The sequence below is a fragment of the Somniosus microcephalus genome, chromosome 4, assembly GCF_052327205.1.
Source record: "Somniosus microcephalus isolate GS21.2 chromosome 4, FLI_Smic_1.0, whole genome shotgun sequence".
NCBI lineage: Eukaryota > Metazoa > Chordata > Chondrichthyes > Squaliformes > Somniosidae > Somniosus > Somniosus microcephalus.
The window spans coordinates 294759370-294778482 of NC_140990.1; the positions used below are offsets into that span (position 1 = coordinate 294759370).

At 44.4% G+C, this 19113-nt stretch overlaps 1 protein-coding gene across 1 annotated transcript in view; it reads right to left on the bottom strand.

Annotated features, from left to right (window-relative positions):
- Positions 1 to 19113, bottom strand: part of LOC147120554 (von Willebrand factor D and EGF domain-containing protein) — a 403257-nt gene that overhangs the window by 188001 nt on the left and 196143 nt on the right. The window contains exons 10-12 of the mRNA XM_085986654.1: positions 11956 to 12229; positions 3611 to 3825; positions 841 to 1799 (exon numbers count right to left, since the gene is read on the bottom strand). Coding sequence (XP_085842780.1) covers positions 841 to 1799; positions 3611 to 3825; positions 11956 to 12229 — 1448 coding nt within the window. The remainder of the gene's footprint in view (positions 1 to 840; positions 1800 to 3610; positions 3826 to 11955; positions 12230 to 19113) is intronic.

The following is a 19113-nucleotide window of genomic DNA, read 5'->3' on the forward strand; positions in this document are numbered from 1 at the left end:
GTGCGGCAGGCTGGGGAAGTGCAGGCCTCCTCCTTCCGTTAAGGAGGAGCTGCCTGCACCCGACCGCTGGCCGTTGATCTGTGGAGAAAAATGAGCCCGGCACCTCGGAGAAGTGCCGGGCTCGCGGCCCACACGCATCTGTGCCGCGGGGGGGGTGTTGGAGGAGTCCGGGGAGGGAGGTGCGGGCAGGCGGCCGCCGGGAAAGCGGCCGGCCGCCGCGCGACCTTAATGCGCTGGCACTAAGACCCATAGCGAACTTTTGAAAAATCGTTGGTTGCGGCTGCCACGGGCGAGGCGGCCGCAACTCAATTTCGGCGTTCGGGCGCGTTGCCACGGCAACCGGGACGCTGCGCACACCGATGACGTCATCGGTGCCGGCGCAGCGCAACCGGCTAACGCCGATGGCAGCGCCCAAGTGAATTTCTCAATCGGCTGTACTTGCGGCGCTAGGCCCTCTAGCGCCTCAAAATGGGCGCTAACCCCACTCAATTTCTAGGCCCTAGAATTAAAGCAAAGCAAAATTTTTACATTTCCACAGAGCTGAAGTTGGGAACTATGATTTTTTAGCAGCCTAGATTTGGCTCTGATTCTCTTACAGTCCTGGTAGACTGATTTATGCATCGGATCCACTAGGACTTGAACATCTGTCTTCTGCAGTATGATTTGCAAAGCATTAATGCTTACAATTGATTGTTCCAGTAAAACAAGCAATTGAAAGAGCGGGTCTGTTTAAAGAGGAGTTTGATTTTGTGAACCTTCAACTTCTGGCACATAAAGTGTACTTTGAAGGTCATTATTCTGTTTAAGAAGTTACAATAATTAAAATATTTTTATGCTTACCATTAGAAATGCTGCAGTCATAGGAGCTGTATTTAGCAAAGCACTGGCAGCCCCATGCTGTACACTGTCCATTCTCACTGCACAATTTAGGACATCGGAGAGCTGTAACAATCTCATCAACATGTGGACCATCTGTTCCATGCGCCCATTTAACCCTATTTTCCAAAAGCTTTCTTTCACATTCATTGTCAAGAAATGCCAGCATCCCTTCCTCCCAAGCAAGATCATCTTTAAGTTGCAAGTCTGAAATACACAGATCCACAGCCTCAATAAGCCTTCTTCCAAGAAGTTCTTGACACACTACACCAATTGTAGAGTTTCTTAGGGCTTGTTGGCATACCTCTAGGGCCTTGGCTGATGTCAGTCCACTTGGAGTTGGCCATGTTGGTTGCACACCAGGTCGATTCCCGGATAAATGGTCTTCTGGGAAAAAGTAAGTAAAGCTTTCCAGATCGGTTTGACTTAGGCTCTGGAATGTGAATATCGGTAGGTATTCGTAATAACCCTGCCTTTTTACCCTACTTAATGTAACCTTTGGTTCAACAAAATCAATTATGCCTGGCCATCTGGAATGTCCCACTGACTGATCAGTAAAAGTAAATGGTTTGCCTTTTGAGGTAATTTCTTTGGTGCCTTGTGTTTGAACATATTTCAGCAGATCTGCATGTCCTTCTGACTCTTCAGAAGACTGGGTTACATCACGCTTTTTGAACACTGACAGTTCAGGATTGCTTATGTATTCTGCAGTAATATCCAAAAAAGGAATCATTGAAGTAAAATCCACATTGTCGTAGGCATGGCAACTAGACGATAGATGAGAATGACCATACCCAGTGGTCAGCTTGTTAACTGAATGCAGAGACATTGTATATTCCTTCTGACAGTTGCAATAATTTCTTCTTTTCTCTCTCACAGAGGGTGGTGGAGTTTTGTCAAACAAACTTTCCCCTGGATGTATTCTAAAACAAGTGCACCAAGTAAGTTAGATAATAAACATTCTTTTTAAAAATACAAACATTTTCTTTGAGCATATGCATTCTATTATTACGATGATATGATTTGCCTTGTTGTTTTAGATTAAACTCTAAATTACTAAGAGTAGAAAGCTACTAAAGATGTTTTATGCCTGGTTGCATTATCAACAAGAAGTGTACATTAGCACATTAAGTTCTTGTCATCAAACACTTGATACTATGTATGATATTTTTATTAACAGCATAAAGGAAGACAAAGGGACACTGCAAGTATTAAAATCATCTCAGCAATTCATATCACACACCACAGGATGTTAAGCAAATGCACGATAGTAATGTAAAGCAACTACAAATAGTACAAGATTTATTTTAATCGACTCTTTATTCTTTATAAACAAATGTAAGTAGTTGCTATGTGTTCAGCAATACTACCTACTAACATCATCATACTGTTGGAACAGTCTGAATTGTGAGTTTGAATTGTGCAACTATTTGAATTGTAAATTCAATGTACTTAAATTATCGGCTAAACAGGTTTTTATAGTCCTTTTAGTATTTGTACATACGAATGGTAAACATTAATCATAAAACAAGTAGCAATATCCATCAATATACTTCATTGACTGATGGTTTTGTGCTGACTAAGTTATATTGGCCATGTTATAAGTAATTTATTTTTTCTAAACCACTACTCCTGACATATGTCACATACATATAAAAGGTTGGAGCTTAAAACATCTTTCAGTGTAAATTCATTTTTAAAATTTAGTTTTCTGCCAATTTCAAGTCAATTTGACAGTGATGCAGAGAGTAAGGCCTCTCTGAGACAGTGCGTCATTAAAAGTGGCCCAAATTTAGTCAAAATCCTAGAAAAAAAATGTAGGGGGCAAAATTTGGCCGCGTCTCCTTTGGGCACCCCACAGGAGGCGACGAAAGGGGGCAGGTGTTAGCAGGCGGCCCAAAAGAAATGGCCGCTCGGCACCTGCCCTTTAACGTGCTCCGCCACCGCCGCAAAAACGCCACCCTGACCCTGTTGGACATAGTGTCCAGCGGTAGGTCAGGGGGCGCAACTAAAGTTTGTGGCCGGGGCGCTGCGCACGGCGATGACATCATTGCCGGAGGAGTAGTGCTGCGGGGCGCTACGGCTACCGCCGCCACTAACCTCCTGCTGAATTTCGTGGGAGGCATTAGTGGCGCCGCGCCCAGGCACTAGGGGCTTTGCCGCCCCCCTTTAGTGCCCCCCCCAGGGTGCTAAAAGGAGGCACAAAGCAACCCAATTTTCCCCCCATAAACTCTTAAAATAAGGATTATTGGTTAAGCGAAGCTATTCAAAATGAAACACATTTCTGGAACATGTGGAATATAAAGCTGAATGTTCTTCTTTTCTGATGGTTTTAGGCAAAGTATTTCTAGCAGTGGCTAGATGAAGCCATACATCACCAGTCAATTCATCACACAAGTTGTATGATCCATTAATACAAAAGCAAAATATTGCGGATGCTGGAAATCTGAAATAAAAACAGAAAATGCTGGAAATACGCAGCAGGTCAGGCAGCATCCGCGGAGAGAGAAACAAAGTTATCGTTTCAGGTCGATGATTATTCTGATGAAAGGTCATCGACCTGAAACGTTAACTCTATTTCTCTCTCTCTACAGATACTGCCTGACCTGCTGAGTATTTCCAGCACTTTCTGTTTTTATTGTATGATTCATCACTTTGTACAGTTTAACATTTCACTTGACATTGCATCTATTTTTAAAACAATCAAAAATTGCATTTTCGGTCCAATGCATACCTCCATTCTTCGATGAAATTATTAGGGTCGTTATTCCAACGTGTAGCTCCCATTGGATTCCCATCAGCACCGTGGAAGTCATTATTACTGTTTCGGTCAAAGGTCCCACAAAGACCTCTAGTGTTGTTGAAATCAATGCTGGGCGCCCGTACTGTTATGCTCATTCCCCAATCGCTTACATCTGCACGGACAAATACCCCTGAAGGGAACATGATCTGTGGAAATGGATACCGGAAAAAGCCACAAGCTGTAACAAAACTGCTGTAAATATGTTGGGTTATTTATTTTAAGTTACAGTTCAAAAAAGCAAATTAAAGTAGAAAAGTTGGAATACACTACAGTGAAACAAGTGCTAACATATCTGCAGAGGTCACTTTTTGGTCAAGAGCATTGCAGAGTTTCTCGGTATTTTTCATATGCCAATACGCATGCTGCTTTCTTCCCCCCTTGCCTCTAAGCAGTCTCATCAAAAGAGTGATGAAACATTAAAATGGCACAGCTAATCCTGGTTGGAACAGACTGGTACTTTCTGATGTGTATGTTGCGGACAGCAAGAGCATTCAATATATTGCTATCAGTTAGGTATCTTAGCACCTGAAAAATACAACAAGAATGGCTGATACATTTACAGGATATATCAGGCTAAAATGGTTGTAAAAATAGTTTTACAGTTAATCACATTACTACATTTCTACCTTTTTTCAATAAACTAATATTCCTTAATTCCGCAGGTACCAGGGAATACTGTACTACACTTTGGTAGATGATAGAAAGATTTGGTCAAATTAAAATTTCACTAAATTTGAAGTGACATCCCTGAAGTAAGTATTTGTTAGTTTTAAGATGTGCTGTATAAGGATTTCTGACAACTTTTGGTACAAGGCACAGGTTTTATACCTCCACACTTGAGAACTATTACAACACTGTGCTTTATAAACTGCTTTGTATATAGTTTCCAAAGATTACCTTACTAAGGTCAAATGTATTTATATTTTTACATAGTGAACATCCCTAGAAAACTTGGACAGCAACAATTTAGTTGATTGTGTCAATGCAAACGTCTTTGCTTTGCAGCAATGCTGCAGTTATGGTGTAAATGCAGCCTGAATCTGGAGTCACTGTCAGTGTGAAGGGGGTAGCCCCACTTGACTTTGCTTTGGAGTCAGTTTGGATCTTCGCAACCCAATTTACACTTTACAAGTCTATTTTTGGTGTGAAGGCTAAACTTGCAGTGTGAATGAGCTGTCACATTGCAATCAACACCTTATATGTCTTTCTATTCACTCTATGAACATTCCTTATCTACACTGTAGTTGCTCATTATATCAGTGTGAGCTGTAGCTCAGTGGGTAGCACTCTCTAGGTGGGAGGGGCTAGGAGTGAGCCAGGTGTTACTGGTTGCCTGATTGCAGCTGGGAGTTGGAGGGAGTTTTGTAAAAAGTTGGTGGTGGGTTTTGGGGTTTTGTTTTCAGGTTTTAGGGCCTTTTTTGGCCCACAAAAACAGCCAGATGGCTGCTGAGGGGTCCGGAGTGCCGGGCCCCTCAGAGGACAATGTTCCCAAGAGGAATTTAATTAGGGAAGAAACTGTGGTGGGAAAGGAAAAAAAAAAGGCCCAAAGATTTGGGCCGGGACCTCAGGAGGTTTGGTAAAGAAAACACGGTGGTGATGCAGTGTGAAGATAAGAAGATTCGAGCTTGGGATATTATCCAGGTGGTTCATGAGGACTGTGGCGAGGGAAGCTGCTTTGCCTGCCGACCTAAGCCAAATGTGGGATTCGAGGTGACGGTCAGTGGCCGTGAGGAGGTGGAAAGACTGTTACTCAGTCTGAAAGTTGGTGAGAAATTCTTGGAGGTGACTCTGCTATATTCAGAGGAGGTGGTGGTTTCATTTTTAAACCTGCCAGTTTACATTGAGGACGAAGTGCTAAGCAAGAAGTTGGAGTCGTGGGACATAAAAATCTGTTCTGCAATAAAGAGGTATTATCCAGGAACACGGGTAGCAGACGGAACCCGGTATGTAAAGGTGCGGTTCCCTGAGGGGGTGAGGTCATTGCTGTACAGTATGAAGTTCGAGACACTGGAAGGAGTGCAGTACTTTCGTGTGCTGCATGATAACCAAGTAAAGGTGTGCTATTATTGTCTTGGACATGACCATCTCGTAAGAAACTGTCCAGACCTGTAGTGTTACAATTGCGGTGAGTCGGGACACATTGCTCGGAGCTGCAAGGCGGAGAGCTGTGGGGTGTGTCATAAAGGCCCCACCCACTGTGAGTGTGTGGCAGAAGGGAGCGATATGAGTGATGAGGAGATGGGAGAAGGAGCAGGAGATGAGTGTGGAACGGCCAGAGGAGCGGTGCAGTTGGAGGACACAGCCGGTAAAATGAAGGAAAAAGGAGCACAGGAAGAGGCAGAGGATGGCGGAGTGGAGAACGGGATGGAGATGGCGGAAAACACGCCGAGTGCTGTGGAGGGGAACAAAGACAGCAGTGGGCAGCGAGGGTCGAGTGCAGACTCGAGCCTTAGTGCAGTTCAGCTCCCCCTGGGGAGTCTGGTGTCTGCGGGGGGAGAGGAGGCGGGAGCGGGGTGTGTAGTGGATGTGGGTGCTCCAGGGAGAGGGGGAGAGTTGGATATCTTGGTGAGGGGGAGGGGGCAGAACGGGGAGAGGGTGCAAGAGGCAGGAGCCTTAAAGGGACAGCAGGATGGGATCGGCAAGATAGAGACGTCAGAAGGGAACAATTTAGGTGTGCCATTGTCCCATGGAGTGAGGGAACAAGGTGCAAGGGTCAGAGGTGGAGATGTGGTCGAAGGTAGCGGCACAGTGGGAGAAACTGCGATAGCAGGAAGACTCTCTATGGGAGATGAAGTATCTGACGGGGAGCAGGATTATGTATCTGACGGGGAGCAGGCACAGGGGGTTGCAGAAGAGCTTGAGTGTGAGGAATTAGAGGGGGACAGAGACATGGAAGTCGGGGGTGGGGTGGCATCATGTGGAAAGGGAAAGGTTAGTGAGGGGCAGAAGGAGGGAGAAAGGGCAGCTCCTGGGCCCAAACTTAATGCAAGGAAGAGGCTGAAACAGCAGGGAGCGGTCAAACAGGAGGTGAAAAAGAGCCGGAGGCTGCAGGAAAAAGCAACAGCTGCCCGAAAAGTTGAGAAGGAGCATGAGAGGAGGGAACAGCCAGAGATTAAAGGATGGGGAGATTATCGGGCATACTTCCCTTCTTTGGAGCCATGATTACATTGGTCTCGATTAATGTGAACGGACTGAGGAGTGAGAGGAAATTGCAGCATTTGTTGCAGGGTTTTAAAGGTTCGGACTTGTTGTGTCTGCAAGAAACCTTTTGGGATGAGGAGATCCTAGAAAGAGTTCAGAAGGTTTGGAAGGGAGAGGTGTTTGCAAGTTGTGCAAACAATAACCGTAGAGGGGTGGCTGTTTTGGTGAGTCCGTCCATAGAAGAGAACGTTGCCTTGGTGGACAAGGACACTGAGGGGAGATTTTTACGGCTAAGGGTAAAAATGGAGGGATTTAATTGCGATCTCTTTAATATCTATGCACCGAACGACCATTGCAAGCGTCGCGAGTTTTTTCGGGGGTTATTCACTGAAGCGGCAGAGGTAGAAAATCCTTGTATAGTGGGAGATTTTAATGTATTTTTATCTCAGATGACATTTCAGCCCAGATGACCTTTAAGGATGATAACTCCAGAGGGATGATTGTAAAAATGATGGCAAATTTAAATTTGAGAGACTTATGGAGGGACCGGAACCCCATAAAAAGGGAGTTCTCCAGAGCAGCTTGGGTGGGTGATGTTTTAAAACAGAGCCGAATAGATTTTGTGTTAATGCAGGAAGGGTTAATTTCTGAAGTGTTGGAGATTTATTATAAAGAAGTATTTTTTAGTGATCACTCGGCTTTGGTTCTTAGAATTAGGAACAGCAGAGTTAAGATCGGTTCAGGGGTGTGGATTTTAAACAATCAATACCTAAAAGAAATTGCTTATAAAGAATGGATTATAAATATAATAAAGAATGCTCGGAAGGAACCTTTGTTCTTGAAAGAAAGAAGAGTTTGGTGGGACAATTTCAAATATGAGGTAAAAGTTTTTTCGGTACGTTATGGGAAAAAGAGGGGGGCAGCTAACCGGCGTCGAGAAGAGAATATAAACAAAAGGTTTACAGATGTCTGTAAAGCAGTTGACGGAGGGGATAAGGTAGCTGAGACTAAGTTCCGGGTGCTAAAGGAAGAGTGGGAATTATTGCAAGCTGAAAAATGCAAGGGGGCCATTCTCCGTGCAAAGGCTAGAGATGCATTGGAGGGCGAAAGATGCACTAGATATTTTCTAGAGCAAGAGAAGCTGCGACAGAGATTATCGTTAATTGAAGAGTTGAAGGTTGGGGAGAAGATCGTTCATGAAAGTGGGGAGATTTTAGAGGCGGCTAGCAGCTTTTATCAAGAGTTATATACAAAAGAAGACATTTCCAATTTGGCGATGGAGAAGGTTACTGCTTTTATTGAAGAGGGTTTAAAGGAGGATGAGAGAAGCATGTGTGACAAAGAAATAGGATTAGCGGAAATAAAAGTAGCAATAAGTGGAATGAAGGGGGGGAAAAGCCCAGGATCTGATGGACTAAGTGCAGAATTTTATAAAGAATTTTTCGAGATTTTAAGTCTATTGCTCTTAGAAGTTTTTAAGGAAATTAAAATTGAGGGAAGCCTGGCCCCATCTATGAGGAGAGGTATCATAAGCTTAGCTTATAAAAATAAAGGGGATAGACGGGATCTGAAGAATTGGAGGCCCATCACATTATTAAATGTGGATTATAAGATCTTGGCGAGGGTTATGGCAAATCGTTTGAAGGAGGTGTTACCGCAGATAGTTTGGCCCTCTCAGTCCTATGGAGTCATAGACCGGGACATCGCAGACTCTGTGGTCTCAATCCGAGATGCGATAGAGCTCATGGAAGAGAGTGGGAGGGAGGCTTATGTATTAAAAATAGATCAAGAGAAAGCCTTTGATAGGGTCTCTCATGAGTTTTTATTGAAGGTTTTGGAAGCATTTGGTTTCAAGGAAAATTTCATTCAGTGGATAAGGATTTTTTATTCAAACATATTTAGCTGCGTTAAATGTAATGTTTTTTTATCCAAGTATTTTCCGATACAGAGATCAGTGAGACAGGGTTGTCCCCTGTCCCCATTGTTGTACACATTGGTAGCAGAACCATTAGGTTACATGATGCGAAAGAAACAAGGTGTAGTTGGGATTGTGGTCCCCAGTTCTGGGCTGGTGTCGGTGATACACCAATATGCAGATGACACAAGCTTAACATTGAGAAATGGGGAGTCAGTGAGGAAAGCTATGGATGTAGTGGAGGAATATTGTAGAGCTTCAGGAGCCAGAGTGAATTATAGTAAGTCCTAATGCCTGGTTGCAGGGAGGGGTAGGGGGGAAATGGTTGGGGGAATGTCCCTTTAAGGTGGTGGAGGTTTTGGAAGTTCTGGGGGTGCATATGGGGTGCAAGAAAGACAGGGATGAAGTGGATTGATTAAATTGGGAACCGAAGGTTATGAAAATTAAAAAGATTTTGGGAAGATGGGAAAAAAGGTGGTTGAAAGTGCAAGGAAGAGCGACAGTGGTGTCTGCTCTCCTGTTATCTAAGCTATGGTACTTATTGACGGTGGAGGATATTCCTGAGTGGGCGGAAAAGTCCATCTGAGAGGCTTGTGTGAGGTTTTTATGGGAAGGGTAACCAGCCTTGGTGGCTTACAATACCATCATTGGATGGAGAAATCAGGGAGGACTCAATTTCCCAGATATTGATTTGACGAAAAAATCCTTTAGAATCAAATGGGTGAAGAGATTTCTTCAGAAGTCAAATACAAGTTTTTGGAAGAGTTGTTTTGAGCATTTTTTAAAACGAAGTGGGATAGGAGGGCAGGGGATATTGTATATGGAATACAATAATATGTTTTTGAAATCGATTAAACTTCTCCCTAGGTTTTATAAGGGGGTTGTAGAGACTTGGGCCCAATTTTTTAAAAGTGTGCTGTTTATGCCCAAGGGGGCTGAGGAATTTTTAGAACAGCCCTTATTTTTGAACAGGTGGGTTAACATCGAAGGAGAGGTTTTATTTAATCAAGCTTTTATAAAAGCTGGGATTATATCTGTGAAAGATGTATTATACGAGGTAATTCCAGGTTGGTTGCCGGAAGCGATAGTGAGGGACACGGTATGGGAGGAGGATCAGGAGGTAGAGGAAAAAGCAATAGGAATCATGAATGAGAAGATTGTGAGGGCATTGCCACAGGATTGAATGGAAGAAATAAATGCGGAAATCTCCAAAGGAAGTAAAATGCGTCCTGCTTTTCCAAGCTTTGTACTGGAGAAAGGGGGAGAGTTGGTCCAATTTGACAACTGTAATACTCGAGATTTCTATGAGGTATTTAGAGAATGGAGATTCAAGACACCTGCTGGTCAGGAGCTTTGGCAGAGTATATACCCACAGCTGGACTTCAACAGGATTTGGAAGGGAGTGTGAGCGAATTTTAAATGTCCAGAATGGATTGAACTGGATTTCAAATTGGCTCATAACCGGATTTTTACCATGACGGTCTTGTGCAAGATTGGACGAGTGGAGGCGGCAACTTGCCCAATGTGTGGGACACGGGATGAGACTCTGTCCCATTTACTGGTGTTATGTCCGCAGTTAAATGACTTTAAGTACTATGTTCGACAGTTGTGTGAAGCTTTTTTGCTGGGTGGGGACCGAAGAGCGAAAATGGGAATCCCGTGGGACTCAATTTTGAGATGGGGATTGCAGGAGGGTCTGCCCGAGTCTAGCGGAGCGGCAATTAATTTAATGTTCAGTTTGGCTAGATTCGTGATTGTGCAAAGAAGGAATGCTCTGTTTTTTAAGGGGAGGAGAATCAATCTAAAAGAGTATTTTAAATATAAGCTAAAAGATCATTATAAGGCTCTGTGGATGTTTTATTCAGAAAGGAATTTAAGGACAGTATTTTACAACCAATTTTTAAAGTACAATCGATTAATATATGTTACAGGTGACAAATTAAACTTCAGGTTTTGATGTTAAAATGTGGTGGCGGAATGGCTGTGCAGAGTGGCGGAATTGATTTATATCATACAATGAAATGATCACGATGTTGTAAATGTTCTTAATGTTCAATAAAGTATATTAATAAAAAAAAGTGGGTAGCATGCTTGCCTCGGAGTCAGAAGGTTGTGGGTTCAAGTCCCACTCCAGGGACTTGAGCACATAAATCTAGGCTGACACTCCAGTGGAGTGCTGCACTGTCGGAGGTGCTGTCTTTCAGATTAGAAGTTAAACCGAAGCCTTGTCTGCTCTCTCAGGTCCCATGGCACTATTTCAAAGAAGAGCAGGTCATTATCACATTGCTGTTTGTGGGAGCTTGCTGTGCACAAATTGGCTGCCGCATTTCCCACATTACAACAGTGACTACACGCCAAAAGTACTTCATTGGCGTTTTGAGACGTCCGGTGGTCATGAAAGGCGCTATATAAATGCAAGTCTTCCTTTCTTTAAATTAAAATGTGATGCAATTTCATCTTTTACATCATTTAACTAGTAAAGACCTCTGCAGATTTCCACTCAGTTTAATGTTGATGGACATAGAGAACAAGAATCCTGATTTTAACTTCTTCATTACATAGGATGTCAACAAATCACTTTTATTTGATCAAATTCATCTATGATAATGTCTTGTTATAGTTAAGTCTATTGCATTAAATTATTTTGGAAATTTCAGTAGCGTTATAAAACCTAATAAAGGAGGTCATTTCTATAATCCAATTGGCAATGGTTTACCTTACAGCCTAAGAGCTACAGTTTCTACTTATTTTACTATACGCTAGAACTTATTTCAAAAACAGACGAGAACAGGACAAAACGAGTCAGAGATAAGAAATAATACCAATATACACCACCAAATCCTTAACAGCTGTCAACAGTGGTTCAAAGTGTGATGACTTTTAGTCACTGTATGGCAGTATACAATGCTGATAAACATTAAGATATTTTTTCAATCAATCTGTGAAGACTTTATCTGCTTTGTGATGTCAGTTAGAAGCATAAGTAATGAAAATTCTATCATACAATAGTTTTTTTTAAACCAAAGATCATATGATTATTGTTTCAGTCAATGACTGTAATATAACTATTATTACTGTACTATGGAATTTTATCTTTTGTCGTATCAGGCACATATTTGAATGGAAAATATATTGCTGATTAAAAGTTATGAGCTAAACTGTATATCTAATCAAAAACATTAAGATGGACAACTGAACAATAATTTCAAAAAATACGCACAGTGATTTTCTTTCCCTGGTGTGCATCCATTATTTTGACATGATGTGGTTCTGATCCACTGCTTTTGACTGACAGATGAGGCCTGGTCTCCTGAAAATGGCCATTGCACATGTCAAATGCAATGATGTCATCACCCTCCCTGGCAACCACGCCACAGTTACAGGACACAGCATAGTGGCGACTGCCACAGTCCCACTGACGTACATGAACTTCAAATTCTCGCAAGAGGCTTTTGTAGAGCACAAAAGTCCCAGTTTTATGGTTGTCATAACGTCTGCAATAAAATGACACAAATTTGTTAGTTCACTGGATCCCTGCTAGAATGAATAAAATTTAACAGAAGAAAAATATGGCGTAATTCCTAACAGGTTCATACTGGCACAATTCTGGGATTATCGAAAGAGGACAGCTCCGAGTTATATTGCCCACTAGCAAAACTCTGCACTTTCTACATAAAAAGGAGTGGAAAAGCAGAAATATTTATGAGTTCAAATCTTCAAAAGTGGGAAGAAAACTTGCTGAAGCTGGAAATAAACATATGGGATGATAGATTTTATAAACAGGTGTATAGAGTACAAAACCTAAGTGATTATGCTAAACCTAAACAAATCATTGGTTAGGCTGCAGCGAGAATATGTGTCCAGTTTTGTGCAACCTACTTTAAAGAAGAAGTCAAGGCCATGGAGAAGAGACAGAAGATTTTACTATAGATGAGAGATTTTAGCTGTGAAGAGAAACTGGAGAAATTGGGGCTTTTTTAATTAGAACAAAGAAGGTTAAGAGGAGAACTAATGGAGGTGTGAAAAATTATGAGCGATTTTGATAAAATGAATCAGGAAAAACTATTTCCACTGGTTGGTCAGTTGATAACTAAGGTTAAGATCATCACAAAAGAATGAGGGAAGAAGTTAGGTGACTGTTTTTGTGCAGCAGGGAATGATCATTGGGAAGACCATTCTAGCTGCTTAGTCTACTGGAACACGTGTGGGGTGGTGGGGGGGGGTGCATGCACTAAGACTGACAGCACTTTGGTTAAATTTAGTGTAGGTCTCAGTAACAAAAATTGAAAACTCCAAAAATCTAAGTTACAGTGATATTAAGCGACTTTGGGCTGTGCCACGCTTAAATTGTCAGACATAAATGTACGCCAGCCCACTACTCGCATTAATTCAGGAAACTCGAGTGTGCTGGTCTTTTGCATGGGGGACAGAGCGGCAGAGGCCTCAGCGGATGTATTTTTAAAACAGCCCAAATAATGGAGAGAATTAGCACAGACCAGTTTGTGGCATTAAACTGGCGCACATCAGAGGTGGCGGCACAGTGGTATACAGTCAGGAAGGAGTGGCCCTGGGAGAGCTCAACATTGACTCCGGACCCCATGAAGTCTCATGGCTTCAGGTCAAGCATGGGTAAGGAAACCTCAGGCTGATTACCACCTACCGCCCTCCCTCAGATGATGAATCAGTACTCCTCCACATTGAACACCACTTGGAAGAAGCACTGAGAGTAGCAAGGGCACCGAATGTACTCTGGGTGGGGGACATCAATGTCCATCACCAAGAGTGGCTCGGTAGTACCACTACAAACCAAACTGGCCGAGTCCTGAAGGACATAGCTGCCAGACTAGGACTGCGGCAGGTGGCGAGAACCAACACGAGGGAAAAGACCTCCTTGGCCTCGTCCTCACCAATCTACCTGTCGCAGATGCTTCTGTCCATGACAGCATTGGGTAGCAGTGACCACCGCAAAGTCCTTGTGGAGACAAAATCTCGTCTTCTCACTGAGGACACCCTCCATCGTGTTGTGTGGCACGACCACTGTGCTAAATGGGATAGATTCAGAACAGATCTAGCAGCTCAAAACTGGGTATCCATGAGGTGCTGTGGGCCATCAGCAGCAGCAGAAATGTACTCCACCACAATCTGTAACCTCATGGCCTGGCATATCCCTCACTCTACCATTATCATCAAGCCAGGGAACCAACACTGGTTCAATAAGGAGTGTAGAAGAGCATGCCAGGAGCAACACCAGGTGTATCTAAAAATGAGATGCCAACCTGGGGAAGCTGCAAGACAGGACTACATGCATGCTAAATAGCGGAAGCAGCATGCTATAGACAGGGCTAAGTGATTCCACAATCAACGGATCAGATCAAACCTTTGCAGTCCTGCCACATCCAGTCGTGAATAATGGTGGACAATTAAACAACTAACGGGAGGAGAAGCCTCCATGAATATTCCCATTATCAATGATGATGAGCCTAGCACGCGAGTGCAAAAGACATATTGGCCTCCTCCTGAGTTCCCCGCCATCACAGAAGCCAGTCTTCAGCCAATTCGTTTCACTCATGTGATATCAAGAAATGGCTGAAGTGCACTGGATACAACAAAACCTATGGGCCCCGACAACATCCCGGCTGTCGTGCTGAAGACTTGTGTTCCAGAACTGGCCGCACCTCTAGCCAAGCTGTTCCAGTACAATTACAACACTGGCATCTACCCAACAATGTGGAAAACTGCCCAGGTATGTCCTGTATACAAAAAGCAGGACAAATCCAACCCAGCCAATTACCGCCCCATCAATCTACTCTGTATCATCAGCAAAGTAATGGAAGGTGTCATCGACAGTGTTATCAAATGGCACTTACTCACTAATAACCTGTTCACCGATTCTCAGTTGGAGGTTCCGCCAGGACCACTCAGCTCCAGACCTCACTACAGCCTTGGTCCAAACATGGACAAAAGAGCTGAATTATAGAGGTGAGGTGAGTGACTGCCCTTGACATCAAGGCAGCATTTGACTGAGTGTGACATCAAGGAGCCCTAGTAAAACTGAAGTCAATGGGAATCAGGGGGAAAACTCTCCACTGGCTGGAGTCATACCTGGCACGTAGAAAGATGGTTGTATTTGTTGGAGGTCAATCATCTCAGCCCCAGGACATCGCTGCAGGAGTTCCTCAGGGAAGTGTCCGAGGCCCAACCATCTTCAGCTGCTTCATCAATGACCTTCCCTCCATCATAAGGTCAGAAGTGGGGATGTTTGCTGATGACTGCACAGTGTTCAGTTCCAATTGCAACTCCTCAGATAATGAAGCAGTCCATGCCCGAATGCAGCAAGACCTGGATGACATTCAGGCTTAGGCTGATAAGTGGCAAGTAACATTCATGCCAGGCAATGACTATCTCCAACAAATGAGAGTCCAACCACCGCCCCATGATATTCAACGGCATTACCATCGCCGAATCCCCCACCATCAATATCCTGGGGTATCACCATTGACCAGAAACTTAACTGGCCAGCCACATAATACTATGGCTACAAGAGCAGGTCAGGGGCTGGGTATTCTGCAGCGAGTGTCTCATCTCCTGACTCCCCAAAGCCTTTCCACCATCTACAAGGCACAAGTAAGGAGTGTGATGGAATACTCTCCAATTGTCTGGATGAGTGTAGCTCCAACAACACTCAAGAAGCCCGACACCATCCAGGAAAAAGCAGCCCACCTGATTGGCACCCCATCCACCACCTTAAAAACTTTCACTCCCCGCACCACCGGCGTACCGTGGCTGCAGTGTGTACCATCTACAAGATGCACTGCAGCAACTCGCCAAGGCTTATGCAACAGCACCTCCCAAACCCGCGACCTCTTCTACCTAGAAGGACAAGGGCAACAGGCACATAGGAACACCACCACCTCCAAGTTCCCCAAGTTACACACCATCCTGACTTGGAAAGATATCGCCATTCCTTCATCGTCGCTGGGTCAAAATCCTGGAACTCCCTCCCTAACAGCACTGTGGGAGTACCTTCACCACACGGACTGCAGCGGTTCAAGAAGGCGGCTCACCACCACCTTCAAGGGCAATTAGGGATGGGCAATAAATGCTGGGCTTGCCAGTGTCGCCCACATCCCAGGAACGAATAAAAAGTTATGCGTAAATTTCGTCTGGAAAAAAAAACTAGCGCAACGCTGCTCTTACACTGTAGTTACGCCGAAAAGATCCAGGAAGTTCCGGGCCAGTGAGTTGGAATTTGTTGGAAATTATAAACGACGTATGGCATTACTATGGCACAGATTTCTGAGGAAATTGTGGGATAGGTGACTCAAGCCATTATTTGCGTCATGCCAGAATTTCCAGGGGCTCTCTGTGCAACCCACCATGACCCTCGCCAAAACAGTGAGTATGCCATTATCATAGTTCTGCCATGTCTCTCCCCTCCCCTCCCCCCCACCAACTCCCGTAAAATCATTGGCGATGTCCAATTTGCTTCATGAACGCTGCTTGGATCGCCTCTGCCACTTAGACTGAACCAGAACAATGCTTGTATCCTGTGATTTGTGTTGAAGGAAAAGGAATAGAAAGGGCAAAAGGCACTGGCTTAATAAGTGTTAAACTAACTTAACAGCAATTATGGCCTAGAAATTGAGTGGGCTTAGCGCCCATTTTGCGGCGCTAGAGGGCATTGCGCTGGACTTACAGCCGGTTTTGAAATTGACTAGGGCCCAACATCGGCGTTACACCGGTAGCGCTGCGCCGGCACCGATGACATCATCGGTGTGCGCAGCGTCCCGGTTGCCGTGGTGACGGGCCCCAGCGCCGAAATTCAGTTGCGGCCGCCTCGCCTGTGGCAGCCGCAACTAAGACTCTGGCAACAGAGTCTTGCACGACTTTGCGCCGGCGCATAAAGGTGGAGCGGTGGCCGGCCGCTTTCCCGCCGGCCGCCTGCCCGCACCTCCCTTCCCGGACTACCCCCCCCCCCCCCCCCCGCAGAACAGATGCTTCTCGGCTGCGAGCCCGGCACTTCCCCGAGGTGCCGGGCTCATTTTTGTGAAGATTTTACCGGCCAGCGGGCGGGTGCAGGCAGCTCCTCCTTAACTGAAGGAGGAGGCCTGCACTTCCCGAGCCTGCCGCACCGCATCGGGCGCCGCAGCGCCGGAGTAGCGCCGCAATGCGGCGCGTAGCGCCAGTTTTCAGGCGCAAACAGCCTTCAGTAGCGCCGGCAGCCGTTTGGGCGCGGCGCTACTGAATTTTTGGCGCGCACAGCGCGACTTAGCACCGGCGCTAAATTTCCAGCGTTAAGCCCCGGCGCAGCGCAACCTCAATTTCTAGGCCTATATACTTATATTTAAATAGTGAGTAGAATAAGCACAACAAACACAAATTGAGACGTGTATGTGTAGAAAGCAGAGCCGGGCGAACACCCTGTAGTTGAAGATGCTGGCTGACACAAAGCAAAATATCTATCCTTTGCAAATATCAAGGCCTTGGACAATTACTTTTTAAAAGACAATTATAATTGTTTGAGGTTAATGGCTCATTCACTCTCTCTAGGAACACAGGATTTCAAATGAGTTGGTAGTAGGTCTCCAGGTATCTCCTGACTGCTCGCTGGTCACTTTTTCTGATCGGACTCGTGCAGTTGACGGCAGATCCTCCCTCATCCAGCTCATTTTAACAACTTATGCTTTCACGTTTAACTTTGGATAAACACCCAAATAATTCATATAATACAATCTCTTAGCTGGAGATTGCCACATCTACCTAGATTTTTAGCCGTTAGTGTTAATGGATAAATACAATGGTCACTGGCTGCGCCATTTTCCAATCGCCAATCCTTGCTATGGCCTATTCTATTGAGTTCTCCACCAAAGCTTGCAGGGAACATAAAAACTGACTGTAAAAGCTTTTATAGATATGTGAAGAGAAAAAGATTGGTGAAGTCAAGCGTAGGTCCCTTGCAGTCAGAATCAGGGGAATTTATAATGGGGAACAAAGAAATGGCTGACCAATTAAATACATACTTTGGTTCTGTCTTCAAAAGGTTGACACAAATAACCTTCCAGAGATGCCGGGGAACATAGGGTCTAATGAGAGGGAGGAATTGAATGAAATCAGTATTTGTAGGAAAATGGTGTTAGGGAAATTGACGGCATTGAAGGCCGATAAATCCCCAGGGCCTGATAATCTACATCCTAGGGTACTTAAGGAAGTGGCCCTAGAAATAGTAGATGCATTGCTGGTCATCTTCCAAAGTTCTATAGACTCTGAAATAGTTCCCATGGATTGGAGGGTAGCTAATGTAACCCCACTATTTAAAAAAGGTGGTAGACAGAAAACGAGGAATTAAAGACCGGTAAGCCTGACATTGGTAGTGGGGAAAATGCTAGAGTCCATTATAAAAGATGTAATAGCAGTGCACTTGAAAAACAGTGACAGGATTGAACAAAGTCAACATGGATTTACAAAAGGTAAATCATGCTTGACTAATCTACTGGAATTTTTTGAGGATGTAACTGGTAGAATAGATAAGGGAGAACCAGTGGATGTGGTGTATTTGGACTTTCAGAAGGCTTTCGATAAGGTCCCGCATAAGAGATTAGCATGTAAGTTTAAGGCACATGGGATTGGGGGCAAGGTACTGATTTGGATAGAGAACTGGTTGGCAGACAGGAAGCAAAGAGTTGGAATAAACGGGTCTTTTTCCGAGTGGCAGGCAGTGACTAGTGGGGTACCGCAGAGATCGGTGCTAGGACCCCAGCTATTCACAATATATATTAATGATCTACACGAGGGAACTAGATGTAATATCTCCAAGTTTGCAGATGACACAAAGCTGGGTGGGCATGTGTGCTGTGAGGAGGATGCCGAGAAACTCCAGTATGATTTGGACAGGTTGGGTGATTGGGCAGATGCATGGCAGATGCAGTATAATGTGAATAAATGCAAGGTTATCCACTTTGGTGGCAAAAACAGGAAGGCAGATTATTATCTGAATGGCAATAGATTGGGAGAAGGGGAAGTGCAACGAGACCTGGGTGTCCTTGTGCACCATTCGCTGAAGGTAAGCATGCAGGTGCAGCAGGCGGTTAAGAAGGCAAATGGTATGTTGGCCTTCGTAGCGAGAGGGTTTGAGTACAGGAACAAGTATGCCTTGCTGCAGTTGTACAGGGTCTTGGTGAGACCACACCTTGAGTAGTGTGTGCAGTTTTGGTCGCCTTATCTGAGGAAGGATGTTCTTGCCATGGAGGGAGTGCAGCGAAGATTCACCAGACTGATACTTGGGATGGCAGGAATGATATATGAGGAGAGATTGGGTCGATTAGGCTTATACTTGCTGGAGTTTAGAAGAATGAGAGGGGATCTCATTGAAACTTATAAA